This window comes from Pungitius pungitius, chromosome 18 (assembly GCF_949316345.1).
Source record: "Pungitius pungitius chromosome 18, fPunPun2.1, whole genome shotgun sequence".
Lineage (NCBI taxonomy): Eukaryota > Metazoa > Chordata > Actinopteri > Perciformes > Gasterosteidae > Pungitius > Pungitius pungitius.
Genome location: NC_084917.1, coordinates 2,245,253 through 2,258,174, shown reverse-complemented (window position 1 = coordinate 2,258,174; position 12,922 = coordinate 2,245,253). Strand labels below are relative to the sequence as shown.

Below are 12,922 nucleotides of genomic sequence, written 5' to 3'. Positions count from 1 at the left end.
CCAAAAACACATGGCCCGGCATCAAATGGTGTGTAACTGACACTGAAGCGTACTCTTCCCTGTGCTGTTTTGTGTCGACACGAGGTTGCGTGTAAGCGGACAGACTCCGCGGACCCTTCTAGCCTCGAGCCAAACGCCAATTCTCTCCTTACTGAATACCCGAAATTCTACTAACAGTGTCTTCCCGTCTGCTGCATCAGATGAAGCCAGAGAGCACATGAGTTTCACGTGGTTTTATTCCCAGCACGCCCAAAATGGGCAAACAAGCCCCCCCCACCCCCCTCCTCCCCTTCCCCTAACCCACCACACTAGTCTGCAAATGTGTCGAATCCCGCTGACCTTCTCTTCTCAGCTGCCATCGCCGACTCCCTCTCCCACGTTAGAGAAAGCAATGACCTTTGACCTTTGCCCGCTCATCACCCGAGTGTTGCTTGCTTGCAGGAACCTACGTGCAGAAGGGATGCGAAAGAGACCACGAGTCGGGCACCTGCCCCCCCTGCGAGCACGGACGGACCTACACGGAGCACTCCAACGGCATGAACCGCTGCTTGCCCTGCACGCACTGCCGCTCAGGTAACCCGAAACATCTGTACTGTGTGTGTGTGTGTGTGTGTGTGTGTTCATGACTAACTTCAAATCTTTCAAAAACACTGAAAATGTGTCCCACCTCTTTTGGGGTGATTTTTCGTTTTTGTGAAAGAGGAAAAAGAAAAGAAATGACCCCCTAAATTGCCTTCCCCATTATCTGCAAAGTGGTCATCAGGTAATTGAACACCTTTTTGTCTGGAGATGTGAGCTTGTGATGTTCCACAGAGTGGGTGTGGGGGGGGCGTGTCCTCCTGGTTTTGTACCCCCCCGTGGGCTGAATGTCAGCACGTTGCCCGTCCCCCGGGGGACCTGCGTGTGCGTGTGTGTGTGTCTCTCCTACCTGGCTGAACTGGGTGGGGTCGTCTCATTGTGTCCTGCACTGGGGCGTCTTTGTGTCCAGTGAAAGGCTGCAGCTACAGAAAAGAGACTTCTGTTACACGGGGACGGCTTTTGTGCTCATTCGTTGCGCTTTGATGGCGCCGGCTTTGTGTGCCTTTTTCGCTCTAGTTCCTTAGCAGTTGCAACCGTGTGATAATTAGTTTAAAAAGTTAGGAATTTTCTCTTTATGTCAAATGTCTTCGGGGTTTCGGGCTGTCAGTCATCCCCGGGTTTTAAAGCGCTGCGCTGTGGCACGTTACCATGGAACGAGCTCCTCGCTTCGATCGGCTCGCATGCGGCGTGTTGACGTCCCACTTCCTGTCGGGAGACAACCTGCACACCAAAATCAGTTCAAACGGACAGGCTTTTTTTAAACGAACCCTTTCTATTATCGGCCCACGTCACTGTAGACGTGGCGCTTCTTCAGCTGAGCAGCCCGAAGGAAACGGCGCAGCGTGAACCGAGCGAAAACGACAGAAACCCGGTTTCCTGTTCAAAAGACAAACAAACGTGACAAAGTGAGCGGTCAGAGAGCGGCTTTGTTTCGGCTGCTGTCCAGCCCTCGCTGGAGCCATCAAAAGGATTCGTTTGTGCACAACTTCCCAATATTCCAACCACCCAAGATGTTCTGTCATTATCCGGTTTCTGCATGATCTGTTTCTTTAGGTTTTCAAACATCTCAAAGAGATGAAAGTGTTCCCCGCCGAGTGCCCTGGGACGAGAGGAACCAAACGGCCTCCGCGTTGGAAAGTCTCCTTGGCGTGTTGATCGTTGTGTAACATTTGATTCATGTCATCCTGCCATTGTTCCCCGTGGCTCAGGCAGAGGAACCAGTTCAGTGGGTCTGTGTATGCAGCGAGAGCAGGAGCCATCGGAAAGGCCTCTCGCCACTTTTGACATGATCTTGTATTTTAAACAAGTTTTTATTTAAAACTCAAAGCGAAAGTAAAGAAGTACAGAACACCAGCGTGTTTTTTTTTTCTTCGCCAAAGAGCCGGCCGGATGCGCCGCCTTTAAGTTTAAATGAAGTCATCGCATGTCTTGCAGCTGCTCTCAGAGCCTCAGAAGGACTCTTTCAGCACCACGAGCTCCGGAGCTGACTCACCGGAGCCTCCTGCACTCAAAGGACATGAAGCGGGGGCTCAGGGCGGTTCACACGCCCAGTGAAAGGTGGCGGCGTTGTTGTTGTTGTTGTTGTTGATGTTGATGTTGTTAGGGGAGCGTTGGGCTCCACACCTTTTGAACCACGCGCCAGTCGCCCACGTCCACGCGTTTGTGTGTCCATGCGATCCGAGCCGTCGGCCTGTTCCATATATATAACCTCGCATAGCACAGCCTGAGCCACAGCTGTGCTATCCGCCCCCCCCCCCCCCTCCCCGGTCTACCCGGCAACATCGAGGTGGTCACGATCGTCACGGTGGGGGCAGAACGCCAGCTCTGGGATTTGATACCCGCCGCATGTATGGACACGTGGCAGATGACTCGTTGTGTCCCTGGACCAGGTGTAATCGTCACCTTTTTTAAACTGAAGTTCACTGAACATCATAAATCGGCTCGAGACACTCGCGTGTGAAGTCCTTTGTGACTTTAAAACTTGAATTGTCTGAACACGTTGCTCACATTTTGCCAACCGACCCGAGCTGATGGTGTAGTTTTTCCCCTAATTGGCGAGCCGGCAGATCAGATCAGCGTGAAAGGTCATCCCGTGGAGGTGGGCTCGATTCAATAAATGTACCATTTCCAGATCTCCCATCATCCTTATTCTGCTAAAAGAGGGGAGACGTACCTGCAAACGCGAGGATACCTCCCCCAAGTCTTACTTCTACAGCTCAGTCTGCTTTGCAAAGTTCGAGCACCAAGTGAAAGGAGAGACCTTCCTCATGAAGACATCGCTGCACTTTATTTTTTGGAGTCCACCCACTACTCCTGTTTGGCCCTCGCAAAACGAACTCTCTCTTCTCTCCTCGGCAGACGAGATTCGGACGGCTCCCTGCACCACAACCACGGACACCATCTGCCAGTGCCGAGCCGGCACCTTCTGCGTCCCGGACCAGGCCTGCGAAGTCTGCAAGCGCTGCGCCAAGTAAGGCTCCTCCGACTCCTTTCAACCCCCCGAAATAGCCTCCAGTTGGGCCTATCGACGTCGTCCGTTTTTAATGTGATAACGGGCTAATTCTGCGTTGTCGGCGCTTCCGCGGCGCTTCCGTCTGAACCAGCTGGCTATCGGATTCATCCTCGCTTGCTTCTAACTGGGTCCCAGACCGGGCGGTAAACAAATTTTAAAAGGAGTCACGAGTAGCGTTGGCGCCGAGACGTTCCCATTTTAAAAGGAGTCACGAGTAGCGTTGGCGCCGAGACGTTCCAGTCCCCCCCCCCCACCCCCCCGTACGTCTCAAACGGCGACCACGAGGCCGTCCTCGCCTCCCTCCCTCGCCTCCCCTCCATTGTGTGTTTCGTTAACTGCGAATGCACATTCTTGTTTCCCACCACACTCCAGGTGTAAGCAGGGGGAGGAGGAGGTGAAGAAGTGCACGCCGTTTTCCAACACCGAGTGTCACAAGCGGGACCGGTCCCCTACGGAGACCCCGCCGGGCCTCCCCACCACGACCGCCGCCGCCGCCGGCCCGGCAGACAGCGGTAACCGACGCCAAGCCTCCTGCTCGACATCCCCGGGGGTTCCTTTTTTGAGCCTAAATCTTCATCTGTACTCATATATTTCTTTCTTCTTTTTTCTCCCAGTTGCTCCCGTGTGGATCTCCCTCGCCGCCGTCGCCGTCGCCGTGGCTGCCGCCATCTTTGCTTGGTGGCTCTTGGTCAAGCGGCGCCCGTGCGCGACGCCCTGTGAGTTTGGCGCCGTGCTCTCTTGCTTTGGCCCCGTTTTCTCACTGCGTTTGTGTCCTCACTGCCGTCCGTCTCTCGCCGTTGGACAGGTTCGGGGAGCCACTGTGACTCCAGGGAGATCGTGAAGATTCCCATCGTGAGTTCATCGCGCTTTTTGTGTTTAGCTTTTTTGGAGAAAGAGCCCCGTGATGCGAGTCGTCGGCGTTCTCCTGCTCTCCCCGGTTTAGGACGAGAGCGGCGCCACGGCCGAGGAGAGGCAGAACGACCAGAACGCCGGCCTGGAGGGCGAGGAGCGCCGCCCGGAGTCCCGCCCCCTGCTGCAGGAGACCGGGATGACCAAGGCCTCCCCTCCCCTGGAAGACGAGGACCGGGGGCTCGGAGACAGCTTGCCCAACACCACCAGCTCCTCTCAGACCAGCCTGTCGGCCCTGCCCACCGCCGCCTCCTCCTCCTCCGGGGACCCCGCGCACAGCCCCCAGCAGAGCCCCGCCGCCGCCCGCCCGCCGCCGCCGCCAGACACGGTGCGCCGAGCAATCTGACGCCTGCAAATCCTTTAGGTTTCCACCCTCATGGCTCACATCTGTCGTTTTGTTTTGTAGGATGATCCTCTGCAGCATCGATTGGTGCCTGTACAAGGTAAGATTTCATGTTCCACGGAGGGAGGGGGAGGGGGAGGGGGGGGGGTTGTGCACGTAAGGCCCTGGCGTTTCGTCTCACAAAGACGTGATAAAGTGCATCTCCTCAGGATCTCGCGTTATCTGCTCGATAGATTAACGACCTCATGACAGTCGGGCCCTTCCTCAGCCTTTTGGGGGGGTTGGAACGCGTTGCCTTTTTTGGTGTTTTTTTTTTTTCTTCTTTCTCTCACGCCAGATCAACGAGGACACGGCTTAAGAGATTTATTTGAAATCCTCACGTTCCATTTCCAACCCCCCCCCCCCCGATGTGCCCTCTGTCCCTTTCACCTTTCCAAAGGGTCCGAGAAGTCCCTGAAGAAGAGCTTCGACTTGTTCGACGAGTACCTGGACGTGCGGATCCACAACAAGTTCTTCAGGCTGATCGGCGTCAGCGACAACCACATCCGCATCGCCGAGGGCGGCGCCCCCGCCGACAAGGTGTACGAGCTGCTGAAGAGCTGGATGCAGCGGCGGGGGCTGAAGGCGGACATCAACGACCTGCTGGAGGCCCTGCTCAGCATGGACCAGCGGCGCTCCGCCGAGAGCATCGCCTCGGCGGCCCTGCAGAGGGGCTACTACAAGCACGCCGACGCGCCCTGAGGGGCCCGGCAGCCCCCCCCGGAGTAGACACTTGATTTTTGAGAGCACGCCGCCTGTGGACGTGCGACCAACAGGGCTGACCTCTCTGTGACCTCAGAAAGCCAGTAGTTTTTTTTTATTTTTTTAAAAGGAGGCGGTAAGAGGGGTGGGGGGGGGGGGGGGGGGGGACAGAGTTCTCGGGGGGCCTCCAGCCGTATTTACCAGAGCTCCGAACCGCTCGCCCGATGCGAGGCGTAGTGCCGAAAAATGAAGAAAGAGACGCGTGGTCCGATTCGACGACGTCGCCGCCGGAGACGACAAGGAAATTGTGTTTTTTTAAAAATATATACATATATATATATATAAGATAGAGTGAAGGTGTCCACTTCCACGGGAGGACGTGGCTGCGTGTCTTTGACTCGAATGGAGCGACACGTGTGTGTGTGTGTGTGTGTGTGTGTGTGTGTGTGTGTGTGTGTGTGTGTGTGAGAGAGACGCGCCTGGCCCTCCCCTCACAGTACGCTACCTGGGGACGAGGATATACACTGGTTTGTAGGAGGGGCCTCAGCTTTGTTGCTAATTCTGGGCCTCTTTGATGCACTGACCTCTGGCACATGTCGGATATCAAACTGAAATCCGGCTTTTTTTTCTTTTGATGGTTTGCCGGGGCGGTCGAATCGCAGCTTCACTAATCCAAGTTTCGCCCCTCTGGGTGCCGTTTGATGACTGAAATGTATTCAGCGATGTCGATGATCGGAGCGATGGGGTCGGCCTTTTACCGTGTTCCTGTCCAGCCAAACGTTTCTATGATGTTTCCATGTAGCTTGGAAAGGTCATTTTCTATTTATTGACATATTTATTGTGATGAATAATAACTTTTTATTATTTATACCGTTTTTCTAAACAAACGACCCAGTGAAAACGAGCACGTTTTTTTTTTAGCTCCGGGGCGAAATGACCGACCTCGACCTTTTCAGAGGTGCCGTCCGAGTGGTTTTTGGCCCCTCCCCCCCCACACCGATGGGGCCATTTCCCGTCGGGGGCAGAGACCTCATGTGTGTGTGTGTGTGTGTGTTTGTGTGCGGGGAGCTTCTCCTCGATGCTATACGCACACCGTGCCCTTTCAAATTAAGAGTCCAGGTGACGTCCATTCTCAGAAGGAGGAAGCTCGAGCCGACCGTTGTAGCGCATCGACCGGGCGGACCATCGTCCCTCGTGCACGCACGCACGCGCCCCCCGCCCCCCCCCCGCCGTGCACGTGAGGAGCATCCTTTTCCGTCCCCGTTGTAACTCAAAAATCATTGCATTTTATTTTTTGGGGATTTCAAAAGAAGCTCAAACTTGGACTTTGTGCTGCTGTATCACAAACCAGCAGGAATATATAGTGAGTGAGGTGTCGGCGTTGACACATTTTAACCTCGATTTTGCCCATTTTTTTTTCTGCGGCATGTACAAAGGAAAGAGTCACAGAGTTCTATATTATTGCTGAAGTGATGCTACAGTGCTGGCACTGCCATCTATTGACAGACAATGAAAGCACAGCCGGCCTCCGTCTCCAGGGACCTTTAACTTCTCTTGCATAACATTCTCCCTTTAACTCCTGTTGAACTGCTTGTAGTCTTTTTCTGAGATTCCTCCCGGCCTTTGAAGTAGCATAATGCATGTTTTGTTCACTCTGGAGCACTTCACGTGTTTTCTAAAATCATTTCTGTGTTTTTACTTATTTTCTAGTCCTGAGCTGTTCAGACATGAAGAAACGTTATTTCCAGCGTTGAAGCCATTTCCTTCTTAGTTACTGTTTTCTTGTCATGAATTTCAGATCTAAATTATGCAAATGCATCAAAGCTGTTATTATGTGAATTTATTTCAAATAAATGTTTTGTACAGATGAGCGTCTTTGAATTGTTTGAAAATAACTGGTGTGTTCGTGTTGGGTTTCATTTTAAACACAAGTCGTATTTTCATTCATTCCTTCAGTCAATATACATAAACATGGTTACAATCGCCGTGCCATTAAACCTCTTATTATCAAATATACATGTATGGAGGAAGAAGATCAAACATTTAATAATTCTTAAAAGACAATTCACTCGAGTCCAAGAGAATTGTGTAAATACCAACATAAATATAATATAAACTTGTGCAGTAATGTGGACGTGAATACTTTCCAATAATCAGAACCGGACTATGAATTCATCTGAAGTGTGTGTGGTACGTTAACTGTACTGTATCTCATCCAAAATGTCATACATATCCAAGTGGTTCTCCTCCACTATGTTGCATTTCATTGGCTGGATCTGCAGTTAAAAGTCAGTTGTGGTTCTTTGTGATGCTTTTGTGTTGTTTATTGCAAGGTTCGCTTCTCTTTCCGGCCCCCTTGTGGGTCATTTGAGGTCACTGGCCTTATTCCCAGAAGTACGACGTCGGATGTATCGGAGGAAATTCTCTTTAGTGTCTCCTTTGTCCCTCACTCCAAAAACACTCACATTCTGTGAGTCACCTCGGCTGCCCTTTCGCCTTCTTTCCCTCTCCTGATGGGGATACAAATTATTCCTCACCCTCCTCAGCACCCCGTCGAAATAATAGAAATGCTCGTACTCGTCCTCTTCGAGGAGGTGGTCTCTGGGGGGCCGCCTCGCCTGCTCTCCCGCCTCCCTCGGTGCGTCCCTGGGAACCATCTTTGATCCCAGTGGTACGGATCCATCGGCCTCGGAGCGATGGACCAAACCTCCGCAGCAGGGCGCGCCGTCATCCCCAGTCTGTGAGGGGGGGGGAGGGGGGGGGATGCAAAGGAACTCAGACTCATTCCCTTTATCAATTATTATATTTATTCTAGTGGCTCATTATTTGCAATGCAAACATTTTTGCTCGCTAGGATCAATTTTCCTAATTGACCCTTGTTGGATTACATAATTTTAACTCCCTTAAGGTTAAATTAAGCCCACATTTTGTTCTGTTTCCTGCTTTTTTTCTACCTTTTGTAAACAATGATTCGCGCTCTAGTTTCTCTTGACTTGTATTGACAGAAGCCAATTAGCTTAGCTTAGCATCGCTTAGCTTAGCAAAACTGGAAATATGGAAAATCCAGGTAACAGCCCCTCTGAGAGCCCACCCATTAACACGTCTGGTTAAAACGTTTCTTAACTTGTTTTTTCACAGCTTAAAACCACTGAGAAGTAAACTGGTAGCTGAGCTGTTGCTCTTCGTGCTAAGCTAAGCTAATCGCCCGCTGGCCTCACACTTAACCAGCATCAATGAGACCACTCTGGCCGCTGGATTTCCCAAAAAGGACAAACTATCCCTTTAATTTCCCCAGGATCCTCACACAAATCTAGTCAACTTACATCTTTAATGGCGTTAAATGTTACCGAGTTCTCTTTGGGGTTGTCTTGGAACCCTTTCCTGTCCGACCCCGTCCTGTCCGCCGCGCCTCTTCCTCCCGTCCCCGCGCCAGCTGTGGTTGTCTCCGCCGGGACGTCCTGTCTCATCCGGAGGCCCGAGAGGGAGCCGCGGGTCGGGGCCCCTCTGTTCCCGCCGATGCACTTGATGAATCGGGGCCGGGCGTCCGCGTGGGCCTCCGCCGCCCCGGTGCTCGCCGGCGTCTCGGCTCGGCGCCCCGTGGCTTTGAGCGTGGGAGGTGGAGGTGTCACCGACTCTCGTTCGGTGGGAGTCGTGCCCCTATTTGCACCAGGTGAATCATTAGCGTCTGTGGGCGCCGTTTTTGTGACCCGTTCCACGGCGTGAGCAGACGCCGTGGTTACTCTTCTCTCTGCCGGTTTTAGGGCTTTTCTCTCCGTTCCGTCCGGCACACACACTTCTAACGAAAACAGGGCCCCTTTCAAGCTCCCCGCTTCCATAATAAATCTCGTCTTTATAACTGTAGTCGTGGGTGGGTGGCGATAAAGCAACTTCACGGTTGTTTTTACAGGGTCTGCTCCCAGACGCGACCATGGTTCTGTTTGTGTCTCCCACTCTGGAAGGAATAACATCGTAAAGGCTTCTCCTTCCGCCTCAGTGGACACTTGTTTGCCATCGTTGTCATCCGTCTTAAGTACAAAGTCCGCCTGGGGGATGTGGGCTAATCTCTCCTGGTTTCCATTTCCATTAGTGTTTGTTTGTGATGCGTCGGTCCCACTTCCTCTCCCTGGGCGTCGTGACTCTGCTCTGTGTGGGATTGGGTCCCCGTTGACATCCACTTTGTCGTCCTCCCGAGGGGCCTCTTTCCGAGGCTGCGGCCTGCGGATGGAGCCCGTGTTCTCCACCAGGAGCTGCACACCAGACGCAGCTTTTGAAGGGTGTTGTTCCTCAGTTCTTTTAGGCAACGAGTTGAAGTTCAAGTGTTCATCTGTCTTCATTGTCCTGGCTGAATACCTCTGTGAGTGGAACTGTGATATATGAGAGCTTTTCCTCGCAGGGCTGCCAGGGGCAAGAGCAGCAGCTCGGAAAACGCCGTGATGACGGACTGCAGCTTGTCTGTCGTACTTTGTGTGAACTTTAATCGACATCGGCCTCCGCGCGCCTTCTTTCCGTCTCCTTTTCGGTTGTGCAATCCTCTCTTTGGGTATTTCCTCGATGCTCGCTGCCGGTCTCATTTTAGTGGAACTAATCACACTAGCAGCGGCGAATCTCTTTGTCAGCATGTTCTCCTTTCGAAAAGTGGCGCCCGGGACCCAGCTCTTGGGTTTACCCTGTGAGAGAGCCGTGTGATGAAGCGCTGTCCATGGATCAGGGCGACCTTTAATTATGTCCATGGCAAACCGGCTGGTCTCACTAACAGCATGCAGCGCTGGTGGAGAGTCTGACCTCAGCAGAAATACTGGAACTCCTCGTCCTTTTCCACGAAGGAGGGAAACAACCTGCGGTGAAAGGAGAGGAAGACGGAGTTGAGTGAAAAAAACTGCCACCATGCAAAAGAAATCTCTTAAAATGCACGGCTTCATTGATGAGAGCATTCTGAGCCTCAAGTGGGCGATAACGTCATTCACTCATTCATCGCCACTGACGTCAGATTTTAAGCTCCTGCCCCGCTCTGGTTGGTGACCACATATCTGCAGAGCTAAGGGCATTCCCATAAGCCTCTGCTGAACTTTATTTTTATTAGGCTAATTGGCTAATTCTAATATGCTACACTGGACTATCAGGGTGATAGCATCGTTATCGTAGCGTAGCAGCAAGCTGACGTTAGCATTTAGCGCAAAGAGCTGCTAACGTCGCTACAGACTGTTTTCTAAAGCGCGCAGTGGCATCCTTTAACTTGTAATGGTCCTTTTTAAGTGCCTCGGCGCGTCTCTCTCAGCGTGCAACCTTCCACTTTAATGGCGCGTGGTTCCCTCTGGTACATTACCCAACTGCACACACTGTCGGCCATGCGGCACTCATTGATATCGGGTTTAATGGCGGGGAAATCTCAGAGGGAGTTATTCACATTTCTGCAACTGTCGTTCTTTCAGTAACTTTAATCCCTTATTTCTGTTGAACCATGAGTTTTAATATATGTTTTGTGTTCTCAATATTCCTCTTCTCCAAGGTCGTTTCTGCCCTAAAGCTCGAGAGAGGGAGTACAAAACAGTGAATGAACAGTGGTTGTTAATAAAGATGGCTGCTTTCGTTTATGCAATGATCGGCTTGATAGTAACAGTCCCACCTTTTATTCTGGTAATTCACGCATACGGCCTCGAGCGACTGAGAAAACAGTAGCAAATAAATAATGTGCTCACGGAAAGTCTGGAATGCTGTGGCAATGGTTGTAATCATAACAGTACATAAGCACGGTATTTATGCAACAGGGAGCCATTTTGTTAAGAAAGCAGCATTATAGAAGCTCCTTTTGTTTTTTTTATACCGCCAACACTGAAATAAGCATACCCGAGCCGGGATGTGATTCCTATGGATTATTCCTGTAAATTCCTGATGGGACAAAGTGCACCTGCTATCATCATGGAGTGTGTGTGTCCCGTACGAGGGGGAGGTCCTCAGTCTGCGCTGCACAGCAACACACACACACACGTTTCTCCGGGTGCACTGGTGTTTGGTTTGGGTCGCCATCATCTCCAGTAGGGGGCTCATCCCAAGCAGCTTCCTGCATGAAGTCCAGCGGGGGTAATCCTTGGCCTGGTCCCCTACCCCGGGGGGACTCGAGTCGGAGACGAGCAGGGACACGAGCAGCAGCCACGTCCTCATTGTGCTGAGAATGAGTTCTGTGAAGGCGGCATGAGGAACCCGGACACTGCTATCTCTACTGCAGCTTTCTCATTTCACTTTGAATATGCAAACCATGCAGCAAACGGGCTGTGCTCCATCTGCAGTTTATTATTAGAGGCAACTTTCTGTCACAAGGAAAGAATCGTTTTCTCTTCTTCCTTTCCTTTTCCTTTTGAACTTGTCCACCTGAGATTTGTATTGTTTTTATATAATGTCCTGGGTGATGGGACAGTTGTAATACATGCATACATGCAAGTGCATTTTTTGCACAAATTAAAAGATGCATTGTGAGTGAGAAAATACTGATGATGATAAGGAATGTATTCATTTGTACTATTAACGTCTATTCACTGACAAAAATGTGATTGGCCAGTGCAAGGGACGTGAGGTGAGAGACACACCACGTAGGCCCTGCTCTATTGGGGCAGGTGCATCTCTACAGTACATTACCTACCCAACCCTAGCTCGGCCCTGAGCTTTTGCATTTTATCAGATTTTATCTATAAGACACCTACTGCTGAGGACCGGAGGACAGCCGCATTATTGTCTCTGTGCCATTCGGTGAAGTAGCAGGTAAGAATTCATTCTTTTTTTCACCCAACTAAACGGAAAGAAGAGACTAAAATGATGCCTAAACCTGTTTCGTTGACTTTGTACAATTCATGGCATGAATTTCCTACTTTCAGAAAGCACACGAAACTGAACAGTTTTATTTTATTATTAATGAAAACGCAGCATCGTGTGCATTGTCTCTTTATTTCTGTTAATGTAGAGCATCAATCATCAAATGCTTGAGTGGACAGTGTAATGTGCACCATATTAAATAAAATGGATGACGCCACATTGTACCATTGTAAGATAGTCACAGCTGTAACGTGTAATAAAATGCAAATGTTTTGTTTGATACAAGCTCCTTGTATGTGCAGGTACAATGAAGGTGATGAGCACCTGCTAGAAGGCTGGTGTGCAATAGATATTAGTGAGGGGAGTAAAAATAAGAATATAAAAATATTCAAGCTAAATGTTTATGAATGATAACGTCATAAAAGTGGCCTTGGGGTGTTGTCTCTCACATTGTCCATTTTACTATTATAGCCTCAAGCTCAAAGCAAAACCTGCAGCCCCGACCCGACCCGACAGCATGGGAAACCTCTTGAACACGGCGTGCCAGTTGAGCAACTACAGCAAAAGGAACGTGCGTGTGTACGTCACGGAGAAGGCCCTGCCGCTGGACGCCTTCATCGCCCCCCAGGCCGGAGACGAGCAGGCGATCCCCGCCGTGCTCCCCGGGGGCAAGAAGTTCAGCTTCCGGCCCGAGGTGGAGTGCGTCCGCGTGCTGGCCTCTCAGACCCAGCAGGTGCCCTGGGAGGCGCCGCGCCTCGTGTCCGTCTTCGTGGAGGACGCAGACGACGAGACCGTCTGCTCCAAGCAGATCATGCACAACATGGCGCCCAGTGCCCCCGTCACCGTGCTGCTGTACGACCTGTAGGCCGCGCGTGCTCGCCGGGCTGGCGGCTCTGAATAAAGCTTGTTGACCCGACCCCGCGTTGAGTGTTTGTCCTGCGTTCCTGCTCACGCGAAATAAAAATGTCTTCCCGCCCTTTCCGTTCCGGCCACTCGGGAGGTTAAAACTGGAGCTCTGGCGTCACCGCCCTGGC

The 12,922-nt window shown here is 51.5% G+C and overlaps 1 protein-coding gene across 1 annotated transcript; it reads left to right on the top strand.

Moving 5' to 3' along the window:
• Positions 1 to 363: 363 nt before the first annotated feature.
• LOC119227063 (tumor necrosis factor receptor superfamily member 10B-like) lies at positions 364 to 5,215 on the top strand. Its single transcript, XM_062558975.1, has 8 exons — positions 364 to 573; positions 2,938 to 3,049; positions 3,464 to 3,603; positions 3,706 to 3,807; positions 3,897 to 3,943; positions 4,035 to 4,328; positions 4,407 to 4,443; positions 4,783 to 5,215. Exons 1-8 carry the CDS (start codon positions 537 to 539, stop codon positions 5,082 to 5,084), a joined length of 1,071 nt encoding a protein of 356 aa, XP_062414959.1. The 5' UTR covers positions 364 to 536; the 3' UTR covers positions 5,085 to 5,215.
• Positions 5,216 to 12,922: the final 7,707 nt, after the last annotated feature.

Excerpts from the sequence above, each read along its gene's own strand:
- LOC119227063 (XM_062558975.1), top strand. The coding sequence starts at position 537 with ATGAACCGCTGCTTGCCCTGCACGCACTGCCGCTCAG. Across the intron at positions 4,329-4,406 it reads CGCCGCCGCCGCCAGACACG|GATGATCCTCTGCAGCATCG; the intron begins GTGCGCCGAGCA and ends TTTGTTTTGTAG. Across the intron at positions 4,444-4,782 it reads TCGATTGGTGCCTGTACAAG|GGTCCGAGAAGTCCCTGAAG; the intron begins GTAAGATTTCAT and ends ACCTTTCCAAAG.